Raw genomic sequence first — 18862 nt, 5'->3', positions numbered from 1 at the left:
GTACTTGCCTCCCTTAACAGTTCTGTAATTTTACTCTACTATTATAATGTTTTAATTATCCCCATGTTAATCATTCAGTGTATTACTTTGACAACATAAGTAAATTGTCATGCCAATAAAGTTATCTGAATCTTTACCTGCGACTTTCTGGTACATTTTGCAATTGTCTTTCTCTTAAGACTATTTTTTTTTCAAAAGGCCTTGCCAGGTGAATATAATTCTTTGAGCCTGTCGGCTTATACAGTCACATGATCAACTGCAGTACAAAAAAAAAAGAACTCTGGAAGACGTGTGTCAAAACCACCAGAAATTAAAAAAATAACAAAAAAACCCAGAGCCTAACTTCCTAATTAAAACGGATCACTGTCTAACTCTGCAACACCAGCGGCGGTCACGGGCTTTCTAGGCCGCAGTTCATTGGACGTTCCTTAACAAAACCCGCCCTTGCTCCTCCCGTCCCGCGTTTCCGTTGCTAGGACGACCGACTACTGCTTGTAGATTCGAGCTCCTGGCGCCCGTGCATCGTCTGTGGTTGCGGAGCGGCGAGGGACGTGGGGGAGTCCGGCAGTGCGGGTAACACCCAAGTAACGTATTCCCATATGACTAGTGCCCTGCAAATGGCCGAGTTGGTGGAGAGTGGGGCTGGTTCTCCACCGAGGTTGGAGGGGTACATAGAGAGAGAGACAGACAGACAGACAGACAGACAGACAGACTTGTCTATGGCTTGTTACTGCACCCTCCTCTTAACCCGCAGCTTCTCTTCATTAAATCTTGTAAAGCTTGTTTGGTTTTTTGTTTTGATGTCAGACTGGTGAATGAATGTTTGTAGAAGCCCCTTCCTTTCTCTTGTGCAGGGGGATGGTCTTTCCGGTCAGTGTTTGGGCTACCACGGTCCCGAAGTTCCCTTGTCTTGTGCCAGTCCGGGCTTGGTTTTTAGTCACGGGAAGCACTGGAAGTTTTCAAATTCTTCCAAGCGCCGGATTGCCAATAAGGGGGAAGGGTGAGTTTGGGGGTGTCTAGCTGTTCTTAGGATTACAATCGCTTTAATTAGTTAAACAATTCATCTTTGTTCTCACCAAATCCATCTCTTCTGTTGAGATGGATTTGGATCATAAACCAATAAAGAATGAATTGCTATTCTAGTAAATCCGAGACCGGTTTAAACTCTGATGCTGTCATTAATTTATGTTTTGCTGGTTTGTATAAGTAACATTTAAGTACAGATTTGTGCTTCTGCTGCCCATAGACACTTTTGATGCCATGGATAAATAATTTCCCAGCCATACCTCCGTGAACTCCTTATTCCCTTGCTGCTCCTCCTCACAGACTTTCCATTTGATAATCACTTGCTTCTCCTCTGCAGAGCTTTAGTTCTAGCTCTGTTATCAGAACTCAAGGAGGGTGAGGAAGCTGAATCAGATCAGGGGTGCACGCACATCACAGGCCCTAACTCCTCTTGGCTTCTCTACAGTGGGGTGGGCTTGTGAGCCCAGTGCCCGATCTGACTGGTCCCCATGCTTACTGCCTTTTAATAGAAGTAGAGCTAAAGCAAGGGAAGGAAACCTTTTTGAAGTGGTTTGTCAAGATTTAAATACATGGTAGGTAACACTGGTCCTTGAGTGTCCCAAGCCAGTCGGCATCCTGATCTGCTAGATTCCTTTCACACAACTCTTGAATATTCATTTGAATTGACAATTTTCAGTTAAAACATTCAGGAGTTAGGTAAAAATCTGGTTGAAATTGATTTTTTTTCTCACATAAAAACAAAATTATAAAAAGGAGAAGGGAAAATTGTCTTGCCCTCCCTCCTCCTCCTTGTTAATACACCACCTATTTGGAAAACAGAACAGACTAAGCTGCTACAGATCCCTACTCAGAAACTACACACTAGCTAGCAGAAATCCTCACCTCAGTCACCCATGCAGAAACATGCTTAAAAAAACAGATGTGAAAACTGCAGCAAGCCAAACTTGTATGCAGTGCAACAATGGAAAAACAGAAACATCACCATGCCTCATAAAACATCCAACAGCAAAATTAAGAAATACAAAACATCAATCATAATAGTAAAATCATTCCAATAAAAAATAAATATTTCCAAAAAGCACATACATATTTTAAAACAGTTTACAAACGCCAGAAGAATATTTCTAAACAGCAGACACAACAAATAACACCCTAAAAAACAACTTATTACTGGGAACTATTGATTTCCGGTCACCCTGAGATTGTCATAAAATAGTTCGGGTAAGGGAAGGTGCCCTCAAATTTTCTCCACTCTCTCACATACACACATTTCAACACATACACAGATGCTCTCTCTCCCATGTGCAATCACACACAGGCTTTCTCTCGAATGCATTCACACACAATACTTTCTCTCCCACATGCAGTCACACGTGTTCTCTCCCACATGCAATCACACACACACGCTCTCTCTCTCACATGCAATCACACCCACACCAGGGCAGACATTGGCTCACACACTCTCTGGCTCATGACTAGGGGGCATAGAAACATAGAAATGACGGCAGAAAAAGACCAAACGGCCCATCCAGACTGTCCAGCAAGCTTTCACACTTTTTTTTTCTCATACTTAACTGTTACTCTTTGGCCCTTAGTAACCTTTTGGTTCCAATTCCCTTCCACCCCTGCCATTAATGTAGAGAGCAGTGCTGGAGCTGCATCTAAGTGAATTATGTAGCTTGATTGGTTAGGGGTAGTAACTGACTCAGTAAGCATGCTACTCCCACGCTTATTTGTTTACCCAGCCTGTGCAATTCAGTCATTGTTGATTGTTGTCTGAATATAAATCCTCTTTTCTTCATTCCCCCTGCCATTGAAGCAGAGAGCTACGCTGAATATGCATTGCAGTGACATATCAGGCTTAATTGATTTGGGGTAGTAACCACCATAACAAGCAAGCTACACCCATGCTTATTTGTTTACCCAGACTATGTAATTCAGTCCTTGTTGGTTGTTGTCTGAATATAAATCATCTTTTCATTCATTCCCCCCTGCTGTTGAAGCAGAGAGCTATGCTGGATAAGCAGAGAGCTACGTTGGATATGCATTGAAAGTGAAGTATCAGGCTTATTTGGTTTGGGGTAGTAACCGTGGTAACAAGCAAGCTACTCCCCGCTTTTTTGTGAATGCAAATCCATTTTTTTTTCCCACATTTCCTCTTGCCGTTGAAGCATAGATCAATGTTGGCGTCGCATTAACCGTATGTATGTTTATTGAATAAGGGTATTATCTCCAGGTAGTTGCCGTCATTCCTGCAAGCCACCCTCTCTTCTTTCACACACTTCATTCACATTCCACATTAGCAAGTAGCACATTTAAGACTAATTGGAGAAAATTCTTTTTCACTCAACGCACAATTAAGCTCTGGAATTTGTTGCCAGAGGATGTGGTTAGTGAAGTTAGTGTAGCTGAGTTCAAAAAAGGTTTGGATAAGCTTTTGGAGGAGAAGTCCATTAACTGCTATTAATCAAGTTTACTTATGGAATAGCCACTGCTATTAATTGCATCAGTAGCATGGGATCTTCTTGGTGTTTGGGTAATTGCCAGGTTCTTGTGGCCTGGTTTGGCCTCCGTTGGAAACAGGATGCTGGGCTTGATGGACCCTTGGTCTGACCCAGCATGAAAATTACTTATGTTACTCACTCTCACTGCCTGGGCTTCTCAGCTGCCAATGGGATGGAATTGGGCTGTCTGCCATCAGGTTCTCTCTCTTTCTCTCGCCTGCCATGGAATGGGATCTGCAGCGAACTGCTGGATTGTGGGGTGCAGTGCAGCAGGAATTACATTTAACCAAATGGCATATTTTGCTGCCGTAGGACCATATTATGATAAGAGCTGCTAGACTGGCCCCACGGCAGCAGGAGATGACATTTCATTAAACACGACTCCAGCTGCTGGAGCGGGGGGACATGCATCGCCATGCTGTTGTGAACACTCGGCGCCCGCTTTCAGTGCTTATTAATTGCATTGGCCTCTCTGAGTGTCGTGAGTAGCAGTAGCAGAGAATGAGCTCTAATAGCCACATTTGGCAGCCAAGGTAACCGAGACTAGATTTACTAAGCTGCAATAAGGTAATATTGTGAGTTAAATAGTATGTAACGTGCATTAAAAGCTGTTTCTCATGTGGTATCGCCATATTGTGATATCGTGTGATATTTCCAAAGACTTCCTCCCCCATGGAAATAAGCTGCTTTGCAATCATATGTAATCCCTCTGTCCACTGGTGGTCACCTCTGCTTTAGGGAGCCTGGAGTACTCACCCAAAGTGAGAAAAATAAATCTTAGCTGGGTCATGGGCTGGGGGCAAATATTCTGCAGCAGGACACACACAGGTACTTAGCCACAGTTCATTTCAAACATTGTACTCCAAATGAAAAGAGAGTTTATTAGAAATATGTTCAGTTAATGTAGAAAAAATATCAATTGCAACTTTACTGCAAATATCTGTCTTTCAGAAAACCTCAAACCAATTATGTTATAGTCTATATATACCAGTCTTCATCCTGTACATGGCCACACTGTCCCTACTTGCTTATCAAACACAATAGATCTCAGTCTAGTCACTTTAACTCTTGGATGGCTTCAAGCTACTCACTTCCCCTTGTTGCAGGAGGAAACGGGAGACTCTCAGCCCTGTTTGCAGGACTGAAATGGGCTCTGCTTTTTCTTTTCTGGTCCCAATTGGTCCCTTCACAGTTTCTTTTCTATTGTGTATTTCTATTACTCTTAGATCCAATTTCCAGTTACTTCACTCAGGCTCCCTGAGAGCCTATTGAAGTATGTCTTCCAACTCTTTCCTCTATTCCCTGTTACCCTGCGAGAGGGTCTTAGCTGCTACGTTCTCTTACCTTGGTGACTCTGGGGGAGCCAAACCCAGCCCTTAGGGGCTGAACCAGTCTGTCAGTTAGTGTTACCATATATTCACTCTGACCATTAGATGTCCCCACACTTTCTGGAACCTTTTCCTTTTCATCATACCTCTATCAATTCCCTTAGGAGGAACATTGTACACTCTGCAATCTTTTCTGTGGCACAAAGGGGCCACATATATACATTAATAAAATAACATGGCTAGCTTAGAAAAATGTCAGCCCCTGTTATTTTAGTTAATTTCTTGGGGAGAGTATCGGGCAAGTAATGTGGGTCCTCTGGGAACATTTAAAGGGCCAAGCAGCCTGAAAACACTGCCCCCCCAAAGCTAAAAATTTACTCTGGGGATCTTTGGAGACCCCCCCCCCCATGCCCTCTGAGGAGGCTCTGGTCCCCAAAAGTAAAATAAAGGCCAACCGCACGGTGATAGCAGTTTCCCTTCCCCAACCCTCCTTTCCTTTTTCCAAAGAAGTGCCACTTTAGACTTATGACTCCCTCCATTCCTCTCCTCATTCAAATAATGAAATATCTCTGTGGTCTACAGGTACCCCCCCCCCCAATAAAAAAAAAGGGACTCTGGTGGGTTGGGGGGGACCCCCACCCTGAATTCCTCCATGTAAATCCATTAGTGGTCAGTGGGGGGCTGGAGCACCCCTAGCTCTGGGCTTGTCGACAAGCCCAGACAAGTCGATAATGGTGCTACTCCTAACATGGACAGTTTTGAAAGCTGGGCTCTTAATGTGTACAAACTTGGTTGTACAAAAAGGATAAAGCATAAGCATTGTCAAGTTAAATGTAAGACATTGATAAGCCAGGCTAAGAGAGAATTTGAAAAGACATTGGCCATAGAGGCAAAAACTCATAATAAAATCTTTTTTTAAATATATCCAAAGCAGAAAGCCTTCAAGGGAGTCGGTTGGACCGTTAGATGATAAGAGGGATTAAACGGACACTTAGGGAAGATAAGGCCATCACAGAAAGGCTAAACAAATTCTTTGCTTCGGTGTTTACTGAAGAGGATGTTGCGGAGTCGCTCGTTATGGAGACTGTTTTCAAGGGTGATGATTCAGATGAACTGAAACAAATTATGATGAACCTGGAAGATGTGGTAGGCTAGACTGACAAACTGAAGACTAGTAAATCACCTGGACATGATGGTATACACCCCAGGATTCTGAAAGAACCCCAAAATGAAATTTCCGACCTATTACAATTAATTTGTAATAGGTCATTAAAATTTGTAATCTGTCATTAAAATCATCCTTTGTACCTGAAGACTGGAAGGTGCCAGTGTAGCCCTGATATTTAAAATGGCTCCAGGGGTGATCCTACAACTTAACATTTCTATGGTGCCATATGACATACGCAGCGCTGTACAAACTTACAAAAAGACAGTCCCTTCTCAATAGAGTTTACAATCTAATAAGACAAACAGGGCAAGAGACTTAGTTAAAAGAAAATAAAGTTAGTCGAGACTAAAAGCAGACAATCAGTGTAAGATTTAAAAGTGGTTTCAAAAAGGTGGGTCTTTAGATGGGATTTAAACATGGCAAGAGAGGGAACATGACGTATCAGTTCAGGAAGACTATTCCAAGCAAACTGTGCAGCCAGGTGGAAAGCAAGAAAACTATACACTGGTGAGCCTGACTTCAGTGCCAGGAAAAATCGTGGAAACGTATAAAGAACAAAATCACAAAACATTTAGGTAGACATAGTTTAATGGGACAGAGATATCATGGATTTACCAAGGAAGGTTTTGCCTCTCAAATCTAAATTTTCTTTTTTTTTGAAGGGGTGAATAAACGTGGAGAAAAGTGAACCTGCAGATGTGGTGTATTTGGATTTCCAGAAGGCATTTGAAAAAGTCCTTCATGAGAAGCTTCTAAGAAAACTAAAAAGTCATGGGATGGGAGGCTGGCGTTTTGTGGATTACAAACTGGTTAAAAGACAGGAAACAGAGAGTAGGATTAAATGGTCTGTTTTCACAGTGGAAAAAGTTAAACAGTGGAGTGCCTCAGGGATCTGTACTTGGACTGGTGCTTTTTAATATATTTATAAATGATCTGGAAAAGAGTACGACAACTGAGGTGATTACATTTAAAGATGATCCAAAATTTTGCAGAGTAGTTAAATCAGAAGCCAATTGTGATAAATTGCAGGAGGAACCTTGTGAGATTGGAAGATAAGGCTTCCAAATGGCAGATGAAGTTTAATGTGGACAAATGCAAGGGGATGCATATAGGAAAAATAACTCTTGCTACAGTTACACAGTGTTAGGTTCTATCTTAGGACTTACCACCCAGGAAAGAGATCTAGACATCATAGAGGATAATACATTGACATTGTCGGCTCAGTGTGCAGTGGCAGTCAAAAAAGCAAGCAGAATATTAGGAATTATTAGGATGGGAATAGCAAATAAAACTGTGGTTGCTGTAATGCTTCTGTATTGCTCCATGGTGAGACCACACCTTGAATACTGTGTGCAATTCTGATTGCCACATCTAAAAAAAGATATAGTTGCACTGGAGAAAGTGCAGCGAAGGAACATCAAAATAAGGGGCATGAACTGCTCCCCTATGAGCTAAAGAGGTTAGGGCTGTTCAGTTTGGAGAAAAGACAACTGAGTGGGGGATATATGATAGAGAGGTCTATAAAACCATGAAAGGATTTGAACAGGTTAATGTAAATTAGTTATTTAATCAGGTATTAAAAGGACTAGGGGGCACTCATGAAATTAGCAAGCAGCACATTTAAAACAAATCGAAGAAAATTCTTTTTCACTCAGCGCATAAATAAGCTCTGGAATTAATTGCCAGAGGATGTGATGACGGCAATTAGTGTAACTGGGTTTAAAAACGTTTTGGATAAGTTCCTAGAGGAGAAATCCATCAATAAGGAATAATAGCTTGAGATCTATTTAATGTTTGGGTACTTGCCAGGTTCTTGGTGACTTGGAATAGCCACTGTTGGAAACAGGATGCTGGAATTGATGGACCCTTGGACTGACCCATTACGTCACATCTTATGCTCTTATGTTCAGGCTTCTTTTGGCCAGTTACACCAGGTCTGCAAATGTACCCTTATATATCTGCCATAGTGGACAAACAGTCATCTCACAACTAGATTATTGTAATTCAGTGTATGTTGGCCTCCCACAGGCTGCCATTAGGAGACTTCAGCTGGTGTAGAACACTGCAGCCAGGTTAGCTGAGGATGACAGATCATGTATCACTTACTTTAAAGCAGTTACATTGATTGCGTATTGACGTGCGATGTAAATTTAAAATTGTAAAGCTGGCATTTAAAATAATGCATGAGAATGGACCTGATTACCCCAGAGAGAAGTTGTTGGAGTATATACCCTCAAGAAGTTTATATTCTTCCCAAGTGAAGGTGTGGCTCAGTTATAAATATAAAAGGATCAGTGTGTTCTCTGCTGTCACCTCAGTGTTGTGGAATAGTCTGCAAAGTAAAATCCATTTCAAAGTGATTACCTAGAGTTGGGCATCAGCTTCTGTAAAATACTTCCATGTTGGTAGACCAGGTCGCATTCTCTGGGTCGAGTAAACATAGCCACCATGCGTTGAAGAAAAGGTTTCTGGACAAATTAGGAAAAGCTCTTGGAGTGAATGTACATAAGGAAAAAGACCCTTGTGCAGACATCTTAAGCCTCCTCCAGTGCCGGGAAAAATAGTGGAAACTATTCCAAAGATCAAAATCGTAGAGCATATAGAAAGACATGGTTTAATGGAACACAGTCAACATGGATTTACCCAAGGGAAGTCTTGCCTAACAAATCTGCTTCATTTTTTGAAGGGGTTAATAAACATGTGGATAAAGGTGAACCGGTAGATGTAGTGTCATGGGATAGGAGGCGATATCCTTTCGTGTGGATTACAAACTGGTTAAAAGGCAGGAAACAGAGAGCAGGATTAAATGGTCAATGTTTTTCAGTGGAAAAGGGTAAACAGTGGAGTGCCTCAGGGATCTGTACTTGGACCGGTGCTTTTCAATATATATATATATATATATATATATAAATGATCTGGAAAGGAATACGACGAGTGAGGTTATCAAATTTGCGGATGATACAAAATTATTTAGAGTAGTTAAATCACAAGCGGATTGTGATACATTACAGGAGGACCTTGCATGACTGGAAGATTGGGCATCCAAATGGCAGATGAAATTTAATGTAGACAAGTGCAAGGTGTTGCATATAGGGAAAAATAACCCTTGCTGTAGTTACACGATGTTAGATTCCGTATTAGGAGCTACCACCAAGGAAAAAGATCTAGGCATCATAGTGGATAATACTTTAAAATCGTTGGCTCAGTGTGCTGCAGCAATCAAAAAAGGAAACAGAATATTAGGAATTATTAGGAAGAGAATAGTTAATAAAATGGAAAATGTCATAATGCCTCTGTATAGCTCCATGGAGAGATTGCACCTTGAATACTGTGTACAGTTCTGGTTGCCGCATCTCAAAAAAGATATAGTTTTGATGGAGAAGGTACAGAGAAGGGAAACCAAAATGATAAAGAGGATGGAACAGCTCCCCTATGAGGAAAGGCTGAAGAAGTTAGGACTGTTCAGCTTGGAGAAGACAGCTGAGGGGGGATATGTTAGAGGTCTTTAAGACCATGAGAGGTCTTGAATGAGTAGATGTGAATCGGTTATTTACACTTTTGAATAATAGAAGGACTAGGGGGCATTCAATGAAGTTAGCCAGTAGCACATTTAAGACTAATCGGAGAAAATTCTTTTTCACTCAACGCACAATTAAGCTCTGGAATTTGTTGCCAGAGAATGTGATTAATGTATCTGGATTCAAAAAAGGTTTGGATAAGTTCTTGGAGGAGAAGTCCATTAACTGCTATTAATCAAGTTTACTTAGGGAATAGCCACTGCTATTAATTACATCTTAGTGTTTGGGTAATTGCCAGGTTTTTGTGGCCTGGTTTGGCCTCTGTTGGAAACCGGATGCTGGGCTTGATGGACCCTTGGTCTGACACAGCATGACAATTTCTTCTTAAGCTTCAGCAGATGCAATAAAGAAACCAAATTATATTGATTTTACAGCTGAATCTCAATACATATTTGTTTGCCAGATTTGTACACTAGCTTTCAAAAGATTTGAGACAGACTGGAAGAACCCCTTTTGAAAACAAGAGTGCTAAAAGTCTGTCACTGAGACTATCCAGATGAGGTTAGTGTAGTAGCTAGAGTAATTGGAGAAAATTAAATTTGAGAGAAAATTTTTCCTGCTTCCTTCTTCCTTGGATCACAGAAGTGTGAAAGGAAAGAATTTGTAGGTAAAGTAGTAATGGTGTGAAACAAGAAGCTGAATAATGGAAAATACAGTGTTTTTGACGAGTGAAGGTCAAATCTGCAATAAAGCAACAATTCAACAGAACCTAAATGTTTATAAAACTACTTTAAAGCTCTATGTGATAAAATGTATTTTAAATAAGAAAATAACCCATTCTAAAATGGTCTACAGACCCTTGTACCCTAGGCAGACCAATGTAACACTATCCCCCGCCTCCCGTAAAAAAACAAACCCAAAAACACCCTGAGTTGAACATGCCCTTTTTACAGTGGAAAATATAGTGTGTCATATTGTTTGTCTGTCTCTTTCTTTCTCTCCCCCCCCCCCCCCCCCCGTTCCTCGTCCTGTAAGCCTCACACTTGAGCCTGAACCTTGCTCCTCATCGGGACCATCAGTAAAGTTATGCAAGTAACATGCCAATGCCCACCATGATTAGCCTTTTCAAAATTTGGGGTTATGCGCATAAGTCTTTTCCGCCTCCTTATTCTTGACGCACTTTTAGGTATGTATGTGCGTACTTCTTGGCGTCTTAAAATTTGCATTGCATGCGTGTGGCCCATATAGGCATGTATGGGGTCGTTTTTGCGTGAGCAACGCTTTTAAAATCTACCTGTATGTGATCATCTCAATCAGAGCTATTTCAAACTGTGTTTTTACCATGGTTCTGCCCGGAAATCTGTTTCCAGTACAAAGCAACAGTGAATCTAGCTGCATGTACCTGTTATGGTTTTGAGGTGTTGGAGTGGATTCTTGGGTACTGCAGTGATGGCCACTCCCACAGGGAGGAGCCCCGTGAGGAACCGCAATACTAGGCTAGACTCGAGACACGCAAACACAGAGATTTGTCTATTATTATACAGCTGGATGATACCACCAGAGGTGGCAGTAGTGAGGTGATCCAGTAGTAGCAGTCCAAGGACCCTCAGCAGAGGAGATCCGTCTCACAATGGTAGATGTTAGCAGCACACAGTAGTATAGGGAGTTCTGGATGCAGGTTCCCAGTGCTGAGCTGTAGATGAGACGGACTGATAAATGTTAGATTACTCACTAAGTTGGTAGCTGTATAGATGTAGATTCCAGCAGGCAGAAGTAGTTGGATTGCAAGCACCAAGTGTTGTAAACTGTGAGGTTTGGGTGGACCCTTGGACACTGTGGCAGCTGACCACTCCCACGGGGGGAAGTCCCGTGAGGGGCCACAGGTCAGGCTTAGCTCAGGACACACAAACACAGAGTTTGATCTTTTATTAGACTGTGTAAGGAAGCCACCAGAGGTGGCAGTAGTGAGCAGCTGGAATAGTCCGGCAGGGCTGGTATCCCTCAGGTGCTGGAACAGCGACTCCTCCGGTCGCAGTGCTGTAGTGGAAAGACCTGAGAGAATGAGTACAGTGGAGAATATACAAGACCCCAGTATGGAGATCTCCAGGGTAGGGAGAGCAGACCCTCGAGGAGTGAGTATCTGAACCCTGATAGCTGGGAGTCTTGCAGATGATCTAATCACACAGCGGTTCCACAGAGATGGCTTTGGGGCTGGAATGGAGGCAGGCCCTTGAGCGAGTGCCTGGTTTCATGGAACAGCTCTGAGGTGAAGATGGTAGTACTCACTGATGTTGAAGATTAGTGAATCCTTCCAGGCAGAAGAGATTGTAGGAGTAGGTAGCGAGTCAGGAAACATGGGCCCTCGAGGAGCGAGTACCGGTTTCCTGATAGCGACCTGGAAAGCAAGTGAGGCCCCGAGGAGAGGGTACCTCGTTAGCGTTAGAGAGTCCAATAGAGATTGGAGAGGCAGAGTAGCTGGGTACGGAGAGCGAATCCCACCCGTAGGATTACCCTTGCTAACTCAAAGGCTAGCAAATATTGTACGCTTTAAATATCCGGGCATCATGATGTCATCACAGGGGGACGCCCCGGAGGTTCGCGCCAAGTAGGAAATAAGAAGAAGGGCTGCGCGTCGCGCGCGCCCTATGGTACAAGCGGAGCATGGCAGGAGGCAGCGCCCAAGCCTGTCCAGGGAAGCCGGAGAGGATGGCAGGCAGACGCCGTGGCAGCCAGGTGTCCATCCGCAGCATGAGGAGGAGCAAACAAAGAGAGGTAGGTAGAGTGAAGCCGTCGGAAATGGACGGTTGCAACACCAAGGCAGGGAGAGCAGGCCCTCGAGGAGCGAGTACCTGGTATCCCAGATAGGCACCTGAAAGAAAGCAAAGGGCCCCCGAGGAGTGGGTATCCAGGTTAGATGAAATACCCCGAAGGGCAGAGAGAACTTCCAGTGGCAGCACAGAAGCGGCAGAGTAGCTCAGACCGAAGGATTCCAATCCAATCCTTGCTAACTCGAATTGTTAGCAAACGAAGGGCAGACTAAATACCCGGATGGCATGACTTCACTCGAGGGGGACCCCCCGAGGTTCCCGCCATGACATGGATAAAGACGTGGGTGTCGTGCGCACCCAAGGAGGCCCTCAGAAGAAACCATTGCCGTTCCCGGGATGCCGGAGAGTGCGGCATGAAGACGCAGCAGTAGCCATCTTCCCAAGGCTAGTGGAGAGAGCAGGAAGAAAGGTGAGGCACAGAGGTCGAAGCCGTCTGAGATCGGACGCAACAGTACCCATTTACAAGGATTTGTCTTTGTCAAAGAACCTCCAGAATCTATCCCAAACCACAAGAAACAAAGAATGGGAGAAAGTGATATGTCCGTGTTAATAATTAAATGAATTTCTTTGCTTCCAGCCAAAATTAATGTACTTCGAGGCAAGTCCACCACATGTGAATTTGAATGGTAACAGTTATACAGCTCTGCCAGCAAAGTGGTGAAGCAGATTTCGAGAATTTAGAGAAAAATAATGGCTTTGTACGATATAGCAGTCTCGCCATTAGCTCAAACCTCCTAGCACATATGGATATCAAGTTTTCCACCTACCACATCGGGGTCAAATCTAACTTGTCAAGAGTAATTTGTAATTCATCATTCATCAAGAAAAATTCAGGATGGTCTCTCTAGGCACCATATGTCCCCTTCTTCAGACAGGAGATTGGTTTTCTTCTCTGGATCTACAAGACGCTTATGCTCACATTCCAATATTCCCTCCTCATCGCAAATATCTGCGTTTCCTGGTAGGTCAACAGCATTTCCAATACAGGATACTACCATTCAGACTTGCCTCAGCACCCAGAGTTTTCACGAAATGCCTGGCAGTAGTAGCAGCTCACTTACACAAAGAAAGTGTTCACATTTTCCCATACCTGGATGACTGACTCATCACAAGTCAATCTCAACAAGGAGCTCTTGATTTCTCAGGCGAACAATCACTCTGCTACACTCAATGGGTTTTCTTATCAATTACCAAAAGTCCCATCTCATTCCATCCCATCTGCTTCAATTCATTGGAGCAGAATTGAACACCATCCTATCAAGAGCTTTCCTACCCGAAGATTGGGCAGAAACACTCTCCTTATTAGCAAACTTGCTACGTTAGCAGAAACAAGCGACAGCTAATCAGTTTCTCACTTTACTAGGTCACATGACCTCCAGAGTTCATGTCACTCCTATGGCCAGATTAGGCATGAGAATAACCCAATGGACATTAAGGTCACAATGGATACAAGCCATTCAACCACTGTCGTCTCCAGTTCAAATAACCCAACAACTATGTTCATCTCTCCTTTGGTGGGCAAACAGAGACAACTTGTGCAAGGGCCTACCCTTCCAACAACCAGTTCCACAGATAACTTTAACTACAGATGCATCCACCTTAGGTTGGGGAGCTCACATAGACAATCTCCAAACCCAGGGTACTTGGACAAAACACGAAGCAACATTTCAAATCAATTTCCTGGAACTTCGAGCTATACGTTATGCTCTACATGTGTTCAAGGACTGCCTTTTACACAAGACTGTTCTAATTCAAACAGATAACACAGTAGCCATGTGGTACCTGAACAAACAGGGAGGTACGGGCTCGTATCTTCTTTGTCAAGAAGCAGCACAGATTTGGGACTGGGCCCTGACACATTCCATGTTTCTCCAGGCTACTTATCTAGCGGGCAACCACAACGTAGTTGCAGATCGCCTCAGTCATCAGTTCCAACCTCACGAATGGTCCCTGGATCCCTTAGTAGCAACCAGGATATTTCAACGTTGGGGACAACCAACAATAGACCTCTTTGCATCAGACCTGAATCACAAGGTGGACAGGTTCTGCTCTCTACACAAACAGAACACCAGCCAGACAAGGACGCCTTTGCTCGCCCTTGGAACTCAGGTCTTCTATACGCGTATCCTCCGATACCACTAATAACCAAAACTCTAGTGAAGCTACAACAGGACAAGGGGTCCATGATACTCATAGCCCCACATTGGCCTCGACAAATATGGTTTCCCATAATTCTCGACCTCTCGATCGCAGAGCCAATTTGTCTGGGTGTAGCTCCCACGCTCATATAACTCAAGATCAGGGCAGGTTACGCCATCCCAACCTTCAATCCCCATCTCTAACAGCATGGATGTTGAAAGCTTGATTTTACAACCTCTCAGTCTTTCCACTAATGTTTCTCAAGTGCTTTTAGCTCACGTAAATCTTCCATACGGAAGAACTATACTTCAAAATGGAAAAGATTTACTTTGTGGTGCACGCAAAAGGACATTGACCCTTTCTCCTGCCCCACACCTTCTTTGCTAGACCCTTATGTCATCTTTCAGACTCTGGTCTCCAGACCTCATCTGTGCGAGTACACTTAAGTGCAATCTCGGCTTACTATAATAAGATGGGAGATACACCAATATCCATACAACCTCTTGTCAGTAGATTTATGAGAGGTTTAACTCACCTTAAACCACCAATCTGGCCACCAGTCACAGAATGGGACCTTAATTTGATGTTAAGGCTCATGCGTTCTCCTTTTGAACCCATGAATTCCTGCGATTTTACATTTCTTACATGGAAGACTATTTTCCTAATAGCCATTACATCTGCTAGAAGGGTTAGTGAGTTACAAGTACTTGTCACATACTCACCCTACACAAAATTCCTACATGACTGGGTGGTATTCCGTACACACCCAAAATTTCTTCCCAGAATAGTTACGGAATCCCATTTGAATCAATCCATAGTCTTGCCCACATTCTTTCCCAGACCTCATTCTCACCAAGGTGAGAGGGCTTTACATACCTTGGACTGTACTCGTGCGCTAGCATACTACTTAGACCGCACTGCAGTCCACAGAAAATCCACTCAACTCTTTGTTTCTTTTGATCCAAACAAACAGAGTAATCCAGTGGGCAAAAACATTGTCTCCAACTGGTTAGCAGATTGTATAGAGTTCTGTTATGAAAAAGCAGGCCTTCCTCTCCAAGGGCGGGTAAAAGCTCATTCAGTAAGAGCAATGTCAACCTCAGTAGCTCACTATCGTTCAGTACCAGTTCTTGACATATGTAAAGCTGCAACATGGAGTTCTCTTCATAACTTTGCAGCTCATTACTGTTTGGACAAAGAAGGACGACAAGATTCAGCCTACGGGCAATCTGTCTTAAAGAACTTGTTTCCAGTATAATCCCAACTCCTCCTACATCCAACCTGCTGTGATTTTCGGCTGCCTCATTTTCACCAACAATACTTCAGAGTTGCTTCACTACAAAATGACTCAGCCTCTAGCTTGCTAATCACCCATATGTGAGAACTAGCATCCTGCTTGTCCTGGGATAAAGCAAAATTGCTTACCTTGTAATAGGTGTTATCCCAGGACAGCAGGATGTAGTCCTCACGAAACCCACCCGCCACCCCATGTAGTTGGGTCCGATACGTTTTATTATTTTATTTTTGCTAACGCTTATTGCTACATATGAGACTGAAGGGAGACCCCTGTGGCTGAGAATATCATGGCATGCTGGGCATGCTCAATGGGCTCAGGATGCCAGTCAAAAGTTTCTAGAAACTTTGACAGAAAGTTTTCCATGATAGGGCTCAGTCAGTGACGTCACCCATATGTGAGGACTACATCCTGCTGTCCTGGGATAAAACCTATTACAAGGTAAGCAATTTTGCTTTACATCACTTGTTTGCTTACATTTGTTACCAGGTACTGGCCATCCCCTCTCCCCCAAGTAACTAAGGAGACAGGCAATGGGAATGCAGAACCATATCTATGGTTAACAATATCTCTCCAACTGACAATTTATCGGTAACATCTTCAGTGCACACTAGGTCCTGTTGATGCGCACTAACTAATTAGGGAAACCAGAAATAAACTGCCCCTGAATCATTTTAAAAGCAAAACCAAATAGCTAATGACCCAAAATGAAAAAGACATGAAAATAAAATCCATGCATACTCCTAAAGCTCATTAATATTTAACTCCCTTTGGGCCAATTTTTTATTTGTGTTATCAGCAGTGTTTGCACAAATGTTGTTGATAACACTCTTTGAATTCACTTTAAACACCAAATTTGTCATTTTACTTGCATTGCTGTGTTACCACAGCTTAGTAAATAGGCTCCTAAATTAGGCACTCTGCCCTTTTCTAAGAATTGACCCACTGGGCTGTATTTCCATTTTGTATGTGTGGAGAAAAAAAATCCGTAAATCAGGCTCTAGGTGCCGCTGTTGGTGTGATGCCTGAGACTCCCTCCTCCACCCCTGGGGTTTGGGCCTTTTCTAACTTTCTTTCATCCAGAAAGCTTTTCACACCTTGCTGAATGATAAGGTTCCATTTTAACAAGGGCATAGAAATAGTTCTTAAAAAAAAAAAAAAAGGGGGGGGGGGGGAAGAGGAGGAAAGAGCCAAACGTTTAATCTTTGTATGCTGATAAACCCAAATATTAAAGTTTCCTAGTCAGCTCTTTAAATGTCTTTGTAAGAACATAAGAAATTGCCATGCTGGGTCAGACCAAGGGTCCATCAAGCCCAGCATCCTGTTTCCAACAGAGGCCAAACCAGGCCACAAGTACCTGGCAATTACCCAAACACTAAGAAGATCCCATGCTACTGATGCAATTAATAGTAGTGGCTATTCCCTAAGTAAACTTGTAATATTTTATTAATTTGAAAGAATTATTGAAAACTGATTGGTAAATTAAATATTCCAGCAAAACAATTAGCCATATTTTAATGTATTGGTTAACACCTCCTTGCACAAACATGCTGCAAGGAAAATTAACATTAAGGAATAAATTAAAAAAAAATAAATTTAACAATTCCTTATATATATATTATTTTTTTTTTTATAGAAAAAATGAGTGCTTTGCCAGTTCAAGTCCTGAAGAAGCTTTCTGCCACATTACAACAAGCAAATTTAATTTCATCAGCTCTAGGGAGTGAAATTAACAGGTAAGTGTCTTATAAACTTTTGTCTAAAAAACATTTTTCCACAGATAAGCAGGCTGAATTAGCCATGCTGTATGGGAGCGCCCCCTGGCGGCCTGGTGTGGGAATGTCTAGAATATTCAAAACTCTGCTCCTGCATGGTGCCTTCCTGCACGACTTACTGTCTCTTTCAGTTTTTTGCTTTCCCGCGCAGCAATGGTCATGGGTTTTTCTCTCTCTTGACTCTATGGCATCTTTTTTTTTTTTTTCTTTCTCTCTCTCAATATCACCTAAGTGAACCTCAAATAGCACTTTTTAGTGCCCTGATGGCTCCAAAAACTCCCGGATTTAAGTTTTGCCAACATGGCAAGGTTGTGTCTGTGACAGACGGATATACTTATTGTTATCTATGTCTTGGGTCAGATCACGATCAGGCATCCTGCTGGGATTGTGGCAGGATATCACCAAGGGCCCAGTGGCAGAGAGTCACAAAGATAGTAAGACTACAGGAATCAGAGGATGCCCCCATCCGGTTCATATGTCCCTACACAGCGCTCCGCGCAGTCTTCACCGAGGCAAGAACCAAGCAGATTTGAGAAACAGAAGCGGGCATCCTCCTCAGAACTGGCTTCTAGTAAGCCCACAGGTGCAAATCCCCCGAAGGACAAGGTCGGAGATGCAAAGCCTGGGCATTCCCGTAAGAACTCCGCAGTCAACCAAGCGCCACTATGTCAAATGCGTCGACCGAGATGTTTAGTGAGGACCGGCGTCTGATCGAGGCTTCAAAGCAGACGCAGGATTCAGATAGACACAAATCGATTGATGAAATGCGTCGGCCATTGTGCATAAGAAAAGGGGCAAGTGCAATGCAATCAATATTGGAACACTCTTCGGGGCCACTGACGCAATCGACTCCAACGCATGCGTTAAAGCTGATGAAGACTAAGGAAACCTTGATGCATCCGATGCAAAAACACCACGCATTGGAGGATACTGCTAGGGGACAGCTACACCAAGCCAAGGATCTGCCTATGGTGTTCAGTCTCTGATCTGGAAGGGTCTGGTAATTCAGAGGCCGATACCCCTCGCGTTTTGAGGTGCTCCTCTTCATTGACGTTGAGCAAGCATCCCACCAACCCTACCCACAAGAGGTCACGGACTCTGGAATCCTCGGACGACTCCATAAAGCAGGTTGGGAAGTCTGCTTCCTCTAGGTGGTGTGAGGAGAGCTCCCTGCAGGCTAAAAAGAAAAGGACATCTGTAACTACCACTCAAGAGTTACAAACTGCAGCCTCTCAATCTCTGTCCCAGATTACGGGGATTCTTCAAACCTTCTTCGACATGT

General features: G+C 43.2%; 1 protein-coding gene across 3 annotated transcripts in view; it reads left to right on the top strand.

Annotated features, from left to right (window-relative positions):
• The first annotated feature begins 456 nt into the window (after positions 1 to 456).
• TTC29 (tetratricopeptide repeat domain 29) overlaps positions 457 to 18862 on the top strand; it is a 495923-nt gene continuing 477517 nt past the window's right edge. For 2 of the 3 annotated variants that reach the window (XM_029603106.1, XM_029603173.1), the window contains exons 1-2: positions 458 to 573; positions 17442 to 17541. In XM_029603106.1, coding sequence (XP_029458966.1) covers positions 17447 to 17541 — 95 coding nt within the window. In that variant the 5' untranslated portion in view covers positions 458 to 573; positions 17442 to 17446. Of the gene's footprint in view, positions 574 to 17441; positions 17542 to 18862 lie in introns of all 3 variants that reach the window. The other variant, XM_029603232.1, reaches the window with a different exon arrangement.

The sequence above is a fragment of the Rhinatrema bivittatum genome, chromosome 1, assembly GCF_901001135.1.
Source record: "Rhinatrema bivittatum chromosome 1, aRhiBiv1.1, whole genome shotgun sequence".
Taxonomy (NCBI): Eukaryota; Metazoa; Chordata; class Amphibia; order Gymnophiona; family Rhinatrematidae; genus Rhinatrema; species Rhinatrema bivittatum.
The sequence above is the reverse complement of the archived record's forward strand: the minus strand, read 5'-3'. Positions and strand labels throughout refer to the sequence as shown.